This window comes from Crocuta crocuta, unplaced genomic scaffold (genome assembly GCF_008692635.1).
Source record: "Crocuta crocuta isolate KB4526 unplaced genomic scaffold, BGI_CrCroc_1.0 scaffold471, whole genome shotgun sequence".
Classification (NCBI taxonomy): Eukaryota; Metazoa; Chordata; class Mammalia; order Carnivora; family Hyaenidae; genus Crocuta; species Crocuta crocuta.
The window spans coordinates 124862-144374 of record NW_027533285.1 but is presented as its reverse complement, the minus strand read 5'-3'; the positions used below and the strand labels follow the sequence as shown (position 1 = coordinate 144374).

Below are 19513 nucleotides of genomic sequence, written 5' to 3'. Positions count from 1 at the left end.
CTCTTTAGTCATTTGAAAAGGAGCATTGGTAAATGTCAGGTCAAGATGATCAGTAGTGTTGTTCATATTTTCTCTGGCCTTTTGATTTTTGTATTTTTGTTTAATTGTTATCCCTATTTAAAGAGTATATTAAAATCCCTAACCATGATTGTGGATTTATCTCTTTTGCCCTAACACTCAGCATTTGCTTCATGTGTTTTGAAGCTCTGTTATTAGCTGTATACACAGTTTAGATGGTTTTGTCCTGATGAATTCACCCTCTCTCATTATAAAGTCTTTCAGATTACTGTGTAATTTACCTTCTCCTTCAGATTAAAAAAATTCCTTTAGCATTTCTTGTCATACATATTTGTTCTTAGTGAGGTTCCATTATTTGAAAATAGCCAGCTTTATTCATTTTTTTGGTCAGCTTTATTGAGGTATATAATTGACAAATTATACTATACTTAAAAGAATAAAACATGATTTGTTATTGTATACATTATGATATATACATTCTACAATTACAGTTGATCTACACATCTATCATTTCACGTATTTACCTTTTTTTGTTTATTTGGTGAAAATACTTAAATTCTATTCTGTCAGCAAATTTGTTATATACAATATGGTGTTATCAGGTATAGTCACTATTAGATCCTTAGACTTTACTTATAATTTGATACTTATTAGAACTATGCAGGCTAGAGGTCAGCATTCCTGGCTAAAGATGAACATTTTTCTGCTTCTATCTGTCATCATTCCCATTCTTGAAGATAACTGCTCAAGTTCATAAACACTATCAACAACAACCAGGACAGCACGGTTAGCCTGACATGTGCCTGTAATTGTATACACACACACACACACACACACACACACACACACACACATATGATATACATATTTATCAAACCTCTGTGTGTTGGAGCACCAATGATGGTCACATAACACTTGCTGGTCTCAAATTTCCACAGAGATAATCAGGGGGTGATGCCATACTCACATTCAGCTTTCAGTTCATCAAAGATCCAGGCATACTTGAAGAAGTTCTTTCTCATCTCAGCAGGCTTCTTCTCAAATATTGTGATGCTTCTTATATTGGTCACACCATATTGTAGATGAGATTGTCAAGGGTGGTAATCTTGCCCAAATCTACATGTCTAATGATGATGGTGTTGGATTGAGCCTTTTCCTTATCCATTTTGGCTTAGATATAGCAGTGGTTTTATGACACTTCTGTCTGGTGGCAAACCCATTGTGAAAAACTATTTTTAATTTCTTGAGGAACCTCCTTGCTGTTTTCCATAGTGGCTGTCCCAATTTTCATTCCCACCAGCAATATAGAAGTGCTTTGTTTTGCCTACAGCCAACATTGTTATTTCTCTTTTTTTTTAGAAGAATATTTTTAAAGGTTTATTTATTTTTGAGAGAGCAAGTAAGCAATGAGAGGCATGAGACAGGGAGAGAGAGAATTCCAAACAGGATCCATGCTGGCCGTGCAGAGCCCAGTGTGATGCCAGAACTAATGAACTGTGAGATCATGACTTGAGCCACAATTAAGAGTCAGATGCCCAACAGAGTGAGCCACCCAGGTGCCCCAAGAATTTTTTAACTTTAAGAAAGAGAGACAGAGGAGAGAGACAGAGACAGAGGAGAGAGAGAGAAAGAAAAAGAATCTCAAACAGATTCCACATTGTCAGCACAGAGCCTGATGCGAGACTTGAAACCAGAACTAACTGTGAGAGCAGAACCTGAGCAGAAATCAATATTGGGACGCTTAACCGACTGAGCCACCCAGGCACCCCTCTCTTGTCTTTTTGATAATAGACATCCTAACAGGTGTAAGATGATAATCTCATTGTGTTTTTGATTTTCATTTCCCTGATGATTAGTCACTTTGAGTACTTTTTCATGTACTTCTTGTCTTTGGAGAAGTGTCTATTCATATCTTCAGCCAGTTTTTTAATTTGGGTTATTTATTTGTTGTTGTTGTGTTTTGTTTTTTTTTTTTTTTTTTTTGCTATTGAGGTGTATGAGTTTCTTTTATGTTTTGGAACCCTTTGTTGGATATGTGGTTTACAAATATTTTTCCCATTCATAAGTTGCCTTAATTTTCTTGGTTGCCTTTGGTGTGTAGAAGCTTTTTAGTTTGATGTAGTTCTACTTGTTTATTTTTGCACTTGTTGCCTTTGTTTTTGGTGTGAAATAAAAAAAAATTATTGCCAAGACCAATGACAGTCTTATGTCATATGTTTTCTTGTACAAGTCTTATGGTTTCAGGTCTTATGTTCAAGTTTTGAATCCACTTTAAGTTGATTTTTATGTATAGTATAAGAGATCCAGTTTCATTCTTTTGTATGTGGCTATTCAGTTTTCCCAACAGCATAAAATTCTTTTTTTAAAAAACCTTCATTTTTGACTTTTTTCCCCCCTTTCAGCACTTTAAGGATTGTTCCATTTGTCTTTTGGCTTTTAGTTTTTCTGATTAGAAGTTATCATCACGTGGTCATTCTTTTGTATCACTGTTAGTCTTATTGTTATTCGCATCTGTTTTAAAGATTTTATTTGTGATTTTAGCAGTTTGACTGTAGTGTGTCTCTTTGTGATTTTCTTTTTCTTACCTGGTGGTTGCTGGATGTCATGGGTATCTAGAAAATAAGTTTTCAATACATTTGGGAAAATTTCACCCTTTTTTTCCTTGAAGTATTATTTTCTGCCTCATTCTCTCCCCTCTCCCGTTTGAGACTCTACTCATACTTTTTCCATAGGTCCCTGAACCTCTGTTCCTTTTCCTTTTCCTCTTCTTGATGTTATATAGTTTATATTGATCTATGTTCCTGTTCACTGTTTCTTCAACTATCTTCTGTTCAACTCATCAGCATATTTTTCATTTCATATATTGTACCTAGAATTTCCATTTGAATTCTGCTATTTTGAATAGCTACATATCCATTCATTATGATAATACATTATTTAATAGCTTATTTGTTATAAACTCTTTCTGATTCTTGTTTACTAATTCATATTTGGCTCATCTTGTTTCTCTTATCCGATTTGTTACTTGACAAGAGGCTATATATTCACTTTTTTTTAAATTGGTCCTGTCATTTTTATTGTATCCTATGTATATGGATATTACATTTTAAAGACTTTGGATTCTGTTATATTCTTCTGAAGAGCATTGGCTTTTAAAAAAGTTTTTTAATTAATTAAATTAATAAATAATAAAATTAATAAATTAATTAACAGATTTAATTTTTTAACAGGCATTGTTAATTTAACTAGATTCAGATTTCAAAATCTTGTCTCCCCTGTGGTGGGCAGCAACTGAAATCACTGCTTACTTCTCATTCTTTAAGCTGTTGCTCTCTACTGTGCTATTTGGAGTCTCTCATGTACAGTTCAGGGGTCAGCCAAGGATTTCAGTAATAGTTTTTTCTCCCTCTGTGGCTACATCTGCTCCAGGAATTTTTTCCTCTCTTTCTAGCTACTGTTAGCTCAAGGCTCCATCCTCCTACTCCTCAAAGTCATAAGACCATCATGACTTTATGATTGTGTTTAGCTCCCTGTGCTAGTAAACTGGGAAGTTCTCTTGGATGAAAACTGAGTATCCAATATCTGTTTGTATTGAGTGAGTGATTTTGAAATTCTCTGAAATATCCTAGCAAAATACTATAACCTTTGTATTCTTCTCTAAACTTATCTGAATAATTTTTTTAATGTTTATTTATTTTGAGAGAGCAACAGTACACACATGCACATTCAATGGGGGAGAGTAGAGAGAGAGAGAGAGAGAGAGAGAGAGAGAGGAAGAGGCAGACAGAGAAACCCAGGCAGGCTCCATGCTCAGTGCAGAGCCCGACCTGAGGCTTGATCTCCCAATAGTGAGATCACAACCTGAGCTGAAATCAAGAGTCAGATACTTAACCCACACCTCTGAAGAAATGTTTTCAATTGTCTTTTTTTTTAACAATTTTTTTAATTTAAAAAATATGTTAGTTAGCATATGGTGTAATAATGATTTCAGGAATAGAATTTAGTGATTCATCACTTACATGTAACACCAAATGCTCATCCCAACTAGTGCCCTCCTTAGTGTTCATCATCCATTTAGCCCATCCCCCCCCCAACACTCCTCAAGCAAACTTGAGGAGTTTTCTCTATTTAAAAGTCCCTTATGGTTTGTCTCCCTCTCTGCTTTTATCTTATTTTCCTTCCCTTCCCTTTGTTTTGTTTCTTAAGTTCCACATGAGTGAAATCATATGATATTTATCTTTCTCTGATAGACTTATTTTGCTTAGCATAATATACTCTGGTTCTATCCATGTTGTTGCAAATGGCAAGATTTCATTCTTTTTGATTGCTGACTAATATTCCATTATATATATATATGTTTATGAGTGTGTGTGTATACACATATATACACATATACCACATCTTCATTATCCAGTTATTAATGGACATTTGGACTCTTTCCATAGTATGTGATCTATTCTGGAGAATGTTCCCTGTGTACTCAAGAAAAATATGTGTTCTGCTGCTTTAGGATGAAATGTCATGAATATATCTGTTAAGTTCATCCGGTCCAGCATGTCATTCAGAGCCACAGTTTCCTTGTTGATTTTCTGCTTACATGATCTGCCCATTGCTGTAAGTGGGGTGTTGAAGTCCCCTACTATTAGGGAACTACCCCTACTATTAGGGAACTAGTATCAATGAGTTTCTTTATGTTTGTGATTAATTGATTTATATATTTGGTGCTATCATATTAGGGGCGTAAATATTTACAATTGTTAGATCTTTTTGGTTGTTAGACCCCTTCATTATGATAGAATGCCCTTCTTCATTTCTTGTTATAGTCTTTATTTTAAAATATAGTTTGTCTGATAAAAGTATAGCGACTCCAGCTTTCTTTTGATGACCACTGTCATGATAGGTAGTTCTCCATCCCCTTACTTTCAATCTGCTGGTGTCTAGGTGTCCTAGTTCCTTTCCATTTCGATACAATTTTCTGACCAGCTTGTCAATTTCTGCAAAAAAGCCAACTGAGAATTTAATAGGGATTGCATTTTATTTATAGATCAAGTTGAGGAATATTGTCAGCTTAACAATATTAAGCCTTCCTGTCCATGTCTTTCCATTTATTTAACTTTTGAATCTTTTTCAATATTGTCTTGTGGTTTTCAAAGTACTAGTTTTGCGCTTTTGTAAAATTTAGTCCTGAGTATTTTATTCTTTGTGATGCTGTTGTATACAAGTGTCCTTTATACTTAAAAAATTTTTTTGCCTGGATATACCTAATATACATGTCTATATACCCAATAGATATAGACTATGTCTCTACTTTACCCCTTGTATTTCTTCTCTTTGTCCTATTTTAATTCCAGTGTTCCACTGATACCATGAAACATTCAAAAAGCACTTATGTTATTTCTTTCAGCTGTCATATGTGTTTATTTTGTGGGATATATATGACAAGTATTGGTCATATAGAGTTGGTTAAACATCTTGTGTTTTCAAAGAGAAGACATAAATATGATATCTAAGATTTAACAGTGAATATTAGAATTATGTATCAGAAGCATTGTAGAGGATCAGGGAACCTCTTTTAGATTGACCTTGAAATATCAGTAAGGGGTTAGCAAACTTGGAAAGACTTTCTATTAAGCCAGAGTAAGATAAATGAAATCATGAAGGCATAAAAGTTCTTGATGCTTCATAAAAGGTGATGGGCTTATTGGGTTAGTATCAAATGAGTGAAGGAAATAATTGAGAGTGAAGTGGAGAATACAGAATAGTTGTGACAGTTTTAATAAAATGGTAAGGATTTCCTGGGCACTGTAGATTTCTGAGTAGTGGGGTGCCATGGAAGATTTGTTTTTGGTTTTTTTTTTTTAATCTGGGAAGATGTTGATTATTTCTGTATTTTAGAGAATTAACACCTGTTTGCTGAGAGTCGATTGCAGTGAAGAGGTAATAGGGGCTGAGTAACCAGTTAGAAGTCTATTACAATACCCAGAGAGAGAAGATGAATTTCTTTTTTTAATGTTTTTTTAAGCAGGATTTTTCTTTATATCAAAAATTTGTTTGTTTGTTTATTTCTGAGAGAGAGAGAGAGACAGAACGTGAGTGCGGGTGGGGCAGAAATAGAGGGAGACCCAGAATCCGAAGCAGGCTCCAGGCAGGCTCTGAGCTGTCAGCATAGAACCTGATGTGGGGCTTGAACTCATGGACCATGAGATTATAACCTGAGCCAAAATCAGGTGCTTAACCGATGGAGCTACTGAGGCACCCTGAGAAGGTAAATGTCTTAACTGAGAAAACCACAAGAACTGAGATGAATAGAAAAATTTTGACTATTTGATTCAGGAAGTAGGATAGGGAAGGGAAGGAGTTCAAGATAACTTCCGTTTTCTCATTTGGTTTATTGGTGATTGGTAATGTCTTTCTGGTCCTTTGTTGTTGTGTTGTTGTTTTAATTGTATTAAATAAATTATGTAGGCATGATAGATTGCCTCATTGGCCATGAGATTGAACTCAATCTCAAGCCTCATTCCCATTTTCGAGAGGCCATGCTGATGTTTTCATGGCTCAAAACCCCAACCCTCTAATCATATAGTTGCTCTTTCTGGTTTGGCTTTGATATTGGGATGTCATGAATATTACATACATATGATATTGAAGACTTGTGAATAACAAAAATAATTCTTCGATTTTGAGTCTCCCAGAAACTAGAGACAAAGGTCAGTAACATTTTTATTATACAACATACCCCAGGTTCCTATAACTCTTCTGCCATCTTTTCTCTACATTTCTAGATTCTGTGTCTAATCTACCATTATCTTGATAGTAATTTTAGATAAAATGTATAATTCCCTTTCCTTCTTTATTTGCCTCTCCTACTCCCCAAAATACATCTGCCTATTTACAGCCTTATTGCTACCTTTGGTTAAACCAGTGTCAGTTCCTGCATTGAAAGGACAATATAAATCTTGGGGGTTTTTTTGCCTCTTTTGAAAGTTTCAAAAGCTTTTACTCTTGGATTGATTTCTTTTCGTGACATCCTATTCTTTAAGATAAAAATTTTCTCACTCTGCAGATATTAATTTGGGATCAAAGCTTATGATACTGTGTTTGTTTGCTAGGAATGCCATTAAGAAAGTCCAATAGACTGGGTAGTTGAAAAGTTGAAACAATAGAAATTTATTTTCTCATGATTCTGGAGGCTGGAATTTCAAGGGGTCAGCAGGGTTGGTTCTATCTGAGGCCTCTCTCCTTGTTTTGTAGATAGTTGACCTCTTCCTGTGTCCTCAAATGGTCTTCCTTTTGTGTCTTCCTGTGGCCTTCCTGTGTGTCTGTGTCCTAATCTCTTTTTATAAGGACACCAGTCATATTGGATTAGGTCCCACCTATATAAACTCATTTTACCTTAATCACTTCTTTAAAGGCCTGATTTCTACAAATCCTATTCTGAGGTAACCAGGGTTAGAACTACAGCATGCTATTTTTTAGAGGACACAGTTCAGTGTGTTACATTTGCCTTATCTCTGTTTCCTGTGGATTTTTTTGTTTATCTGACTTCCATCTCTCTCTTACATATTTTCCTTGACCATCTTATAGTCTTCAGCTGTCCTTGTATATTTTAGAGTCTGGGAATAGCTGGTTTGTTTAGTTTGTATATGGGCAGAGTTTCTAAGTGGCTTTTCTGTTGGGTGATATGACTGAAAATAGCCTTGCTTTTTTGGGGGGACGACTCTTACATGCCAAGATCTTTGGTCTTTTTCCCCTTTAATTTCCCCAGAGAATCATATTCAGTTTGTTGCAGCGTAGGCTTCCACACCTTGCTGATAGAGGTATAAGAGCAGAGAAGGAAGAGGCCTGAATAGTCCCACAGTTAACTGTGCAGGTTAACACTTAATCACTCTTACTCTGCCTGGTATTCCTGATTACAGGTCCTCTTCAGCTTGGCTTCTTCAGAGACTAAATTTATAATCTCCTGAGGACTGCAAGGTGAAGGCAGAGGCCAGAGTGTCTTAACTTGTCAGTATGTGAAGATATAGAAAACCAGCAAGTTCTTGCTATTTTGCTCTGAACCTCGCCTTAATCTTCTGGGGTATCTGAAGCCTTGAGCAATGGAGGAATTCTCCGGTTTACTAGTGAGGTTTTATTATGTATTTGCTGCCTACCGTATGCTAAGTACTGTGCTTTGCTAGGATTATCCTATGTAACCTTAACTGTAATCTTTGAAGGTTCTGTTATGAGGACCATTTTACATATGTGAAAACAAGGTTTAGAACAGAATTGGTAAATTGGAGCACCAGGCCATAAATACAAGTGTATTTGACCTCAGAAACTGCACTTTTACCAACTCTGCTATACTCAGAACAGTTGGAACATTCATGCTTTTGCTGGTACATCTATAGACATTCTAGGTTTTGTGAAAATGTCAGTGTATTGATTTGATCACATTAAAAAAGAGTTGTTATAATAAGTATCATACAAAAATAAAGTTCAGTACACCTATGGGAATATAGATGTATTTTAATGTTTATGAACATTAAAAATCAGAACATTTTCCTTTAACAACTTTGAGAGTAGAACAATTTCTAGCATACTTTGGGGATTCTGTAGGCATAGGCATAGAGCTAGGTGGTGACATTAGGTTCTGTCATTTTATTGAAAGTTCTAGAACCAAGTGCTTAGTTGTCTTTTATTTTTCTGACATTCCCCTCACAGTACTAGCTACAGTGTCCTTGGTAAATTTAATGTTCATTAGGTATTGGCAGATAGGCTAAAAAATTCAGAACTGTATGTTTAAGAATTGTTTTTATGTTTTGGTATTGAATGTCTAGCATTCTTGTATTTTTAGTCCATGTTTATTTCAGTTTTCACTTTATCCTTTTTTCTTTCTTTTTTAACAGATTACTTCTGTAACTGCATCTCCAGTTTGCTCAACAAAGCAGAATGTCCCGATTGCGACAACCCCCCCTTGTGACAGGCATCTCTCCAAATGAAGGAATACCATGGACAAAAGTCATAATTAGAGGAGAAAACCTGGGGACTGGCCCAACTGATCTCATTGGTAAGACCAAGAACTATGCTGTGTTTCCATGGTGAATGCATTTTTATAGTAGGCAGTTGAGGAAGATGATATAAAAACCACATTGTGGTCTGTACAGAATGATCTATATAAAGATTAAAGAATTATTTGGTTTTATGACTTTTCTGTTAAAATCATTATTTTATCAAATCTTATCAAAATTACCTTTCACTAAGTCCTTCAGAAAGTTTCCCACAGGTGAGATTTTGCCTCTATTTCCTTACATTTGATCTCTCCTGCTTTGATTGCTCAAACAGCCTCCTAGCTAGTTTTATTCTCTTTAGTTTACCCTCCATTATACAACTGTCTTTATTCTTTCTCTAGTGCTCTGTGAATTATGCCTTTTCTGTTTCTTATTGCTCTTCAGATCAAATCTAAATCTCCTTGGTACCACTTGGCTCTTACTCTCATTACACCTTAGAGAAACTGTCTACTTTCAATAGGTGTATATCTTCACCGTGACCTATGAATCTTATTTATTTCCTTTTCTCTGCCACATTGATGCTTCATCATGGTTGAGAGCACCACCATGAATCTGAAATACAGATAGACTCTATTTGCCAAAACTTGAGACTTGCAACAACAAAAAAATAGCTCTTCAAACTAATTTCTACCCATGTTCATCTACCTTTTTATTTGGGCCCTAATGTTTATATATTTGTGGTAAGCTAAATTATAGTTTTTAGGATCTGTTTTTTTTTAATGTTTTTTTAAAAAATCTTTTTAAGCTCAAGAACGTGAATGGTAGAATGCTATGTATCCAGTTGGCACCATATAAATATTTTTAGTTATTAGTTTGTATACTGTCTGTCCCATGCACTCTCTCTCTATAACATGGAGACCTTTTATTGCTGGCTTATTGTTTGTCAGTGGTTTTCATCCCTGGTATGTCTTTTTTATTTTTTTTTAAGTTTTTATTTAAATTCCAGTTAGTTAATAAACAGTGTAATACTCATTTCAGTTGAACAATTTAAGTGATTTAGCACTTTCCATACAACACTCGGTGCTCATCACAAGTGCTCTCCTTAATCCTCATTACCTATTTAACCCATCCCCTCCACCAACCTCACTTCTGGTAACCATCAGTTTGCTTTTATAGTTAAGAGTCTGTTTCTTGGTTTGCTTTTCCCTTTCCTTTTTCCCCTATGTCCACTTGTTTTGTTTCTTAAATTCCACATATGAGTGAAATCACATGGTATTTGTCTCTCTCTGACTGACTTATTTCGCTTAGGATAATATTATCTAGCTCTATCCATGTCATTGCAGATGGCAAGATTTCATTGTTTTTTATGTTGAGTGATATTCTACTGTGTGTATATGTATATCTATTGTGTATATACATATATATTATGATTATACACTATATATATATTCTACTGTGTGTGTATATATATATGTGCAATATATGTATACACACCATACCTTTATTCAGTCATCAGTTGATAGACATTTGAGCTGTTTCCATAATTTAGATGCTGCTGCTATAAACATTGGTGTACATCCCTTGGCTTGTCTTAATCTCCTCCAGAACTTAAAAAAAAATGCTCTGGGCTGCTGTGTCTCAGTTCAAAGATGGAGCCTAATCATTTTTTTGAAAATACAAATGAGTATCTCGTATAGCCAGGGTAGAGAGCAAATTATAAATATAATTGTATGGTCAGGTAGGATTATTTTCCTGTGAACTCTGAGGTGCATTCAGAGTAGAGGACATTCAGAAGGAGGAAGGGAGAGGCTTCAGTATATGCTACTGCATGTATATACCAGTTTCCCATATTAACTTCTCTGGATTCAGACATTCTCTTGACTCTCCTTAATTTATGAAGGATCTATTAGTAAAGTATTCGAGATTATGAGTTGGAACTTGTTTTTCTTGCATTATTGATGAAGGTTGATATATTGTTTTTTGGCCATCTGGAAGACCCTCGGTAAAGAGAAAGTAAATTGGAGCTCAGCACTATGTTCAATAACTGACTTTTGTACTTCCCAACTAATTCTTTTCACTAGTGTTATATAAATGTCATATTTTATATAATTTTCTCTAGCTATAGTTTTTTTTTCTTTAGTAAACAATAAAATTAATTATTCTTATGAAGATAGTCTTATTTAATTTTTTGTCTTGGTGTTTTGATATAGCTCATTTTAGATTTTTCTTTATCCAAAGTAAAATAGTCCCTAGAATGCAGGGAAATAAACTATAAAGATGGAGGGTGTGGCCTACATTTTAACTGGAGCTCCCAACATGATAGTTACTAGACTGTGTAAATTTTAATCTTGCTTTAGCTTCAGGCAGTGCTATTCTTATTTGACTAAGTGTGTATACTTCTATAAACCTCACTAGTTCAGCTTTCAACCTGCCTATATATTGCCAAGAAACCATTTTATAAAAAAGCAAACTTAACCGGTTAAATAATTTGAGTGTTTTTAGCTCAGATGAGGTCTACACTAGCCAAGTAAAACATTATAAAAACAGTTTATTTGAAATTCTACAAGTTACTTAAAAAAATGATATGTTGTATGAAGCAGATTTCTTAGCTTGCAGTGACTTAGTAAAAATGTGCTTAAGAAATTAAGAAATAGGTCTTATGATCTTATTTAATTTTTATGACATTTAAAATGATCTGTTTGAATCTGTGTTTAAAATTAAATGAGGATTGTTAATTTTTTTAATTAAAATGCAAAACATATTAAATCAGAGAAACCTTTATAGCAGCTACAACTAGATGAATAAACTTGTTCTGGGTAGTTTTTTTCTAACTTGTGCTGTCATGGATATCATTCATGTTTGTTCATTTGAACAAGTTTTTAAGGCTTCCTGTCAATATATTGGAAATCTAATTCTATTTCTCCTAAAAAAAAAAGATTTATTTATTTATTTATTCATTCATTTATTTAATTTAATTTACCTTGAATGTGCGAGTGTGTGAGTGGGAAAGGGGCAGAGAGAGAGAGAGAATCCCAGTACAGGGCTGGACGTGGGACTTGAGTCGAATGTTTAACCCAGGTGCCCCTCTCATTTCATTCCTCAGTTTTAATCATAAGGTTGTTCTTCAGCATGGAACCTATATTAGGAATGATTATATATTAAGTCTTGATATTTATCATTGACTGATTTTCCTTTCTGAAATGAGTTAATATTTAAGATGACAAGAATCTTTCTGGTAGTATAAAATTAAAAAACATTAAGTTAACATATTAAGTTAGAGTAATATCAAAATACACACCATCTATAACACTAACACTATTCAGTTTATTAATTAAAACCTTTCCATTCATTTAAAAAATACATAGACTGATTTATGTATACATAAAAATTATTTGAGGTAATATTCATTGAAGTGTTTCACAAAGTGCTGATCTTTTTTTTTAAAGTTTATTTATTTTGAGAGAGAGAGAGTGAGCAAGCACAGGAGAAAGGGCAGAGAAAGAGAAAGAAAGAGAGTCTCAGGCAGGCTCCACACCATCAGCACAGAGTCCAGTGCGGGGCTAAAATGCACAAACTGTGAGATCATGACCTGAGGAGTCTGATGCTTAACCGATTGAGCCACCCAAGCTCCCTTCTCAGTGCTTATCCTAAAGATGGAGAGGAATTCTAGGGGTGTTTACAATCTCTTAGATTGTTTATATTTTTCAAAACAAAATTGATTTTCAGGAATGATATCAAAGATGTTTGCATTTTGAAAAAATAATTTTGAATTATGAATGCACTAAAAATGTGTAAATGTCATTACACGTTTAAAAAACAACAGAAGAAAACTTAGTCCTAAAGAAGCCATTAAATGCTCTTATTAGACAGGATTCTATACATGTATAAATCATACCTCTTTTAGGGAAGTCTCTAAAATTATTTCAATAAATGCATCTTTGAAATGTAGTTATTTTTATTTCTCAATGGTTAATACAACATTCTTACTAAATGGTGCTTTCGTTTTAACAAAAGATGACTTGACTCCCTTCCTACATTTTTAAAACCAAATTTGGCAGTAATTGAGGCTAATTAAATGAAATTGAGGCATTAATCCTGGTATCTGAAAAAAATTGTAATTGCCAAACTTGACTGTTGAGCAGTATAAAAAGTTAAATAATGAGGAAAAAAAGTACAAAGTGTCTTGGTCTTTATCACATTTTGGTTATTTTTTCCATAGATCTTTATTACATTTTTCCCTGTTTTGCAGAAATAGAAAATACAAAGAAAATAAGTTAGTAGAAGAGCTGGCAGTGTGTCCACATGGTGATATATTGGTGTTCCTTCTGGGGTTACATCTTCCTCACTATAGTCTTTCAGTGCCTCCCTATTTGACTACTGCCTAAATTATAATAACTTACTTGGTATCAGGGCTGGGATGCCAGGCATGAGTGGAGATTTTGGTAGTGTTGGTTTACTACAAGAACAGAATGTAGTATAGTGATAGTATCATTAGGAAAACAGTAAGGTGGCATGAATTACCTTTATAGGGTGCAGATATAAAAAATGAAATAGTAAAAAAAATTAAAAAAAAAAAGAAAAAGAAATAGTAATCCAGTAATGCCAAAGAACATTAACTGCATTTACCTGACTTCAAGCTGTGCTTGAACTAAAATATCCACCATGTATAACATATATAATTTAAACAGTAAGAAAAGTAAATGCAGATTATTTTTAAGAAGATGGATAAATATATTTGTTTTTAGGGAATGATATATATATTTCTTTGTACACTGTAGAATTTTATATCAGTAACTTAGATTTCTAATAATAGTAATAATTTTCCCTTCTAAAGCCTGTGAACATAATTTAAGATTCTCATAATCTGAGTAATCTGGAATGCTTACACATAATTATTTTTTAATCCCATTGATGTTTGAAGAAATTTAAGTATAATCTAAAGAAGTCTTTAATATTAGAGAAAAAAGATTAGACAAAAATCAGTACACTATGTTTGCAAATAACATTAGGTATATTCAGTAATAGAAATAACTAACTATTGAATAGGAAATGTTATTTCTAGATTTATTTTTCTGTTCATTGAAAAGGCCTGGTAACAATGACAGAAGCATTGTCTTTTTATGTAACAGATATGTGTAAGATCTTAGATTTGTTCTTTTGAATTTGGTTACATGCATGCTTTTATTTCCAGGTTTGACAATTTGTGGACATAATTGCCTTCTGACAGCAGAATGGATGTCTGCGAGTAAAATAGTATGCCGAGTGGGACAAGCTAAAAATGACAAAGGAGACATTATTGTCACAACCAAGTCAGGTGGCAAAGGAACCTCAACAGTGTCTTTCAAGCTACTCAAACCTGAAAAAATAGGTATCTATCTTTCATGACTTTTTTCTAAAGAGGAAAATGAAAATGGGTTTTGTCTTTTAAAGTCTAAAACTGGTAGATTTGTATAAAATGTTCCTATTTTCACATCTCATTAACTTAGATTATATTTATTTTGATAGGAATGGGATATTGGTTAAATTTTGCATTACTTTTGGAAAGGCAGTTTGGTGAGCTAACAGTAAAACCTAAAGATGATGGTCATGAGAGAATTATCATTCTAAATTCTTTATAAAATCTGTTTACTTAACATTTTGATTTGCCAACTTTAGTTCCTTGATCTTGAACACAGTAATTGCATTTGTTCCTATTATGCAGTTGAAATTTGAGGTAAAATATCCTCCCGATGTGGCTAAATTAGCAATATTATTTAAGTAATACTATTTAGGTTCTTGTTTCTTTTTTTTCCCTCCATCCTTTGAGGCCAGGACACAGTGTTGCTTTCCAGAATGTTCCTTTAGCCCTCCAAACTAGAAATAATCACTCTTTTTTTGTATCCTACAGCACTTTATATGTTACTTTTTATGCATTTAACACTTGCTTTCTCAAATTAAGGGTAGTTAATAACTTGGTCTGAGGAGCCAGACCTGCACTCTAGCACTATGAGCTGTGGAACTTGAATGCTTAGTTTTTTTTCATGGGTAAAAGTGGAACATTGGTATTACCTACCTCACAGGATTAAATGAGTTAGAGCATGTATTGTATAGTACTTAGTATAGACCTTGATCCTAAGTAAGTGTTTAATTAATTTATCATTTTAAGTTATTCTTCTCACAGTTATTTCTGTGCATGGCCATCTCTCCTAAAATAAGAATAGTGTCAGATTCATCTTTGTGGTCCTGCAGTGTCTTGTACTTGGTCTGTACTTGATAAATATTTGTTTGAAGTAAGAATATCACAGGCTTAATTAAGCCCAGGTCACACATCTCTCTTATATTGAAAAGTAAATAATTTTGCAAATTGTTTTTGTTTTCTATCTTAAAGCATAGAGCTTTTCTACAGTATTATCTTCCTTATATTCCTGGATTTTTTTCCAAAAATAAAAATTACCTAAAGAATATATACCCCCCCACACATAAAATTACATATACGTATACATATATATGTATACACACATATATACATGTATATACACATGTACTCACATGTGTATGCATACATATGTACGTATGTAATATTCCTGTTTTTATTTACTCATTTTTATTTAACATCAAAAATGAAAAATTAAAGCAGGAACTTCTTACCTGTTTTCTGAAGGAACTTAAGACATTTTGGCAGAATCCACAATCTTTTATCATATTTATATAACAGATAAAGACAACTTATTTGAAAATTTTAACTTTATTCTGAAACATCCTTGGGGTGCCTGGGTGGCTCAGTCGGTTAAGTGTCCAACTTCGGCTTAGGTCATGATCTCATGGTTCATGGGTTCGAGCCCCACGTCGGGCTCTGTGCTGATAGCTCAGAGCCTGGAGCTTGTCTTTGGATTCTGTATCTCCCACTCTCTCTGACCCTCTGCTGCTCATGCTGTTTTCTCTCTCTCAGAAATATATAAAGACGTAAAAAAAAAAAAAAAAAAATCCTGAGCAGGACCTAGTACAGTCGTGTGCTTATCAAACTGAACTCAGAAGTATCTAGACTTGAGCATAACCTCTAACAAAGCATCTTGTTACATTCTGGCAGAACTCTGGGTACTAATAGAGTTAGTTGGTTAACAGAGGTTCATACAGCTAGAAGTTGTCAGGGATCAAATACCTTCCATGAAGTCTTCACAGCCCCCAGCCACTCATTGGCCCTTTGCCCATTTTCTATTTCAACCCGAGGCCAGAAGTGGTAAGCCTCTTGGTCAGTCCTATGCCAACGTGAATGTTAAGGATCTCATCACGTAAAAGAGAGTACCATTTTCAGAGATTATATTTTGTTCACAGTGTCTGTCCCTTTTTCCTGAATATCCTAGTCATTTCCATTACTCAAGCCATGCATTTCTTAGAGAATGTTTGACTGATTTCTTTATATAAAGAATTGTTGGATATTTTTTGTATTAACTAACTTAATTATACTGTTTATTTATAAAATACATTTGTTTTAGCAGAACTTTTTTTCTCAGAGGCTTTGCTTGTCTTCTCTGTTGAATAATGTACAATGTAACCATGAACCAAGAGGTATTATTTTTCCCATTTTATAGATTTTTAGTGTTATTAATCAATCCACAGACCATTAAAAAAAACCCCAAAAAACAAACAGCTTTTGTGCTCTCATATTTCTTGAAATTACCTTAGCTTGCATTTTGTTTTAGGTCTTTAAAAAGTGAAGCTGTGGGGAAAGACTTAGTCTGTATCTTATTAAGGATGTGCTCCTCATTTTTGAAGGTATTTTGGATCAGTCTGCTGTGTGGGTTGATGAAATGAATTATTATGATATGCGTACTGACAGGAATAAAGGAATTCCTCCCTTGTCTCTGCGCCCTGCTAATCCACTTGGCATTGAGATTGAAAAGTGAGTACCATTTTGCCTTCAGTTTTCTTTATTGCTGAAAAGTTTTATATACTTAAGAGTGGGGAAAGTGAAACTCCAGAAACATCCAGGGAAGTACAGTTGAAGATACATACCACCATTGTTGGGAGACAAGTGTTATTTCTGAAGCCTTGTCAGCTTTGCTGCTTGTGAGTGTTCCAATTAGTTAAAACTTTTGGTGGAAATCACCTACCTCTTTTAGTTTTTTGAGTTTATATTTTGTGAAGAAGAAAAGTATCTTGAAATTTTAGTAATTAATAACTAATACTTTTAATGATATGAGAATGCATTATCTGAGGTTGTTGAGTTTAAATATTTAGATGGTACTTGAAATCAAAATAGAATTTTCTGGGGCACCCGGGTGGCTCAGATAGTTGAGCGTCAGACTTTGGCTCAGGTCATGATCTCTTGGCTTCTGAGTTTGAGCCCATGTGGGGCTCTCTGCTGACAACTCAGAGCCTGGAGCCCGCTTCCGATTCTGTGTCTCCCTCTCTCTCTGCCCCTCCCCCCATCCCCGTTTGTGCTCTGTCTCTTTCTCTCTAAAAAACAAATAAACATTACAAATTTTTTTTCCAAAACAGAATTTTCTATATGCTTGATGTTTTGAGGAAATATTTTGGAATAATTAGGCCTAGTGTAGTTTATATTTTGTTTACAATCCCTGCTTATAAGTCATACTTAATACAGACTTAACTTTATCAGAATTGTGACAGGTTAATGATATTTTTCAGGATGTTACCAAATCTATAATTTTCTATTCTTAATTGCTAGGACAGTGTTTAGTAACTTTTATAATTAGTACCTTTATCTTTACATCTTACTTAATCAATTCATCTAACACATCAATTGTGTCTAATTTATTTTCTAGCATTGGTGATTCTGCTCATGAAGTTATATACTGAGTGTTGCTTTATAAACACTTACTGAGGGTGACAAGTTCTATTAACACTTTAACCATAGCTTTAAGTTTTTCTAAGAATGGGGAAAATTTTCTACGTAATCTTTATATATTTAACCTTCATGCCTACACTGAAGACCGTTAGTAATTCAAATATTAAGCTTCTTTTTCACCTAGTGGGGTTTTACCTCTGGCTAAGAGGAAGGGAGCAAGTGTTTGTCTCGGGAATTTACCCTGTGTTGAGAAATCCTAGGGCTTAGCAGCTTTTAGTGAGCTTGGGCTGTTCTAGGTTGCATCTTTGAAACTCTCTAGAATGGGTCATTCTGGAGCTGTTTTAAGGATTTCAGTGCTCTATAAAGAGTTTGAGGATCAAGAAAGTCTAGAAAAGAATGGCAATCACTAGCTATTTAAATTGAGCAGAGTTTCAAGCATGAATAGATTTCACAGTTGATCCTAAGCCTTTTAATAGCCTGGTTCAATACTCTTGAAATCCAGCTTCTTTCCAAAGTCTGCCACAAAAGAATTGTAGAGCAGGAGGTCCTGTATGGTTATTCTTTCTTAATGAAAATACAGTTTAGGAATATTGTATGAATTTTGTAAGAGCTTGAGACAAAACTGTGAAAGTTAGGATTAAATTGAATGTTTACTAACATAAAATAGATTTTCTTAATTTTCAGTTTGGCATATAAGCACCCCCTCTATGACTTCTTTACCTTCCTAGGTCTTTCCACCTTTTGATTGTCTTTATTATTCCTGTTATTGCTGCTACCCGCAAAGGAGTTAGGCTTGAACTCTCTCTAATAGCAGTTTTTCTTAATACAGGTTAGAATTATTCTTTGGTAACATTGGTAACAGCAGCCAGGAATAATGGCACTTAAAGCGGTTGGCTCTTTAAAAGTTCTTTTTTTCTTTTCTGAGAGGTAGTCTAATTTAGTCTAGAGACAAACTCAGTTTGAATCATAGCTCTACTGCTTACTAGCAGTATGACTTTGAGCAAGTTACTTAACGACTCTTTGACTCAGTTTCCTTAGGTAGAACATGCCGTACCTATGTCATAGGATGGTTGTCAGTGAGTGAATGCTTAGAAGAGTATGTCTTATAGCAAGTGCTTAAAAAATGTTTGTCATTATTACAATGATTCTTTGCACTTCTTGTATAATACACTGTTCCTGGCTCTGCTCTGTTACATAGGAAGAGAATTTCTTTTTATTGACTATTAAGGTTTTGGTGTAATAGATTTTATTAAAATCTTAAAATAGTATTATGTGGGTTAATTTAAGAAGTGCTAAAATGGTGATAAAATTAACAGTAATATTTTTTTCAAGTTATTAAGTTTCAAATAATTCACTCAGCCATGGGATAATTGAAGAGTAGTCTTTTGAAAAGGTAAAAATCATGACTGTCATACAAATATAAAATGAACACATTTTAAGAGCATTTATTTATTAATTCATTAATTAATGGAAAAACTAGTAAAATGTTAAAACCAGTTCAGGGGGAATTCTAGAGGGTAGACATAATAGGCAATGAGGAATGCTGAAAGATGCAGACTGGCTGCTTCTACTGCATGGTAATTAGTTGGCAATTAGTTACGTCTTCACCTGACAGGTATTCCTGGTTACCATCAGCCTTACATAATTTAACTTCTGCATCTCCACCAGAGTTGCAAAATAGGGACAGAGAAAGGCACAGATCCCTATAAGAATCAGAAAA

At 34.1% G+C, this 19513-nt stretch overlaps 1 protein-coding gene across 1 annotated transcript in view; it reads left to right on the top strand.

The window, feature by feature from the left end:
* LOC144218270 (exocyst complex component 2) overlaps positions 1 to 19513 on the top strand; it is a gene marked incomplete at its 3' end in the record, with an annotated part of 168588 nt that overhangs the window by 47540 nt on the left and 101535 nt on the right. Inside the window, exons 2-4 of the mRNA XM_077748126.1 lie at positions 8904 to 9064; positions 14197 to 14373; positions 16758 to 16884. Coding sequence (XP_077604252.1) covers positions 8947 to 9064; positions 14197 to 14373; positions 16758 to 16884 — 422 coding nt within the window. The remainder of the gene's footprint in view (positions 1 to 8903; positions 9065 to 14196; positions 14374 to 16757; positions 16885 to 19513) is intronic.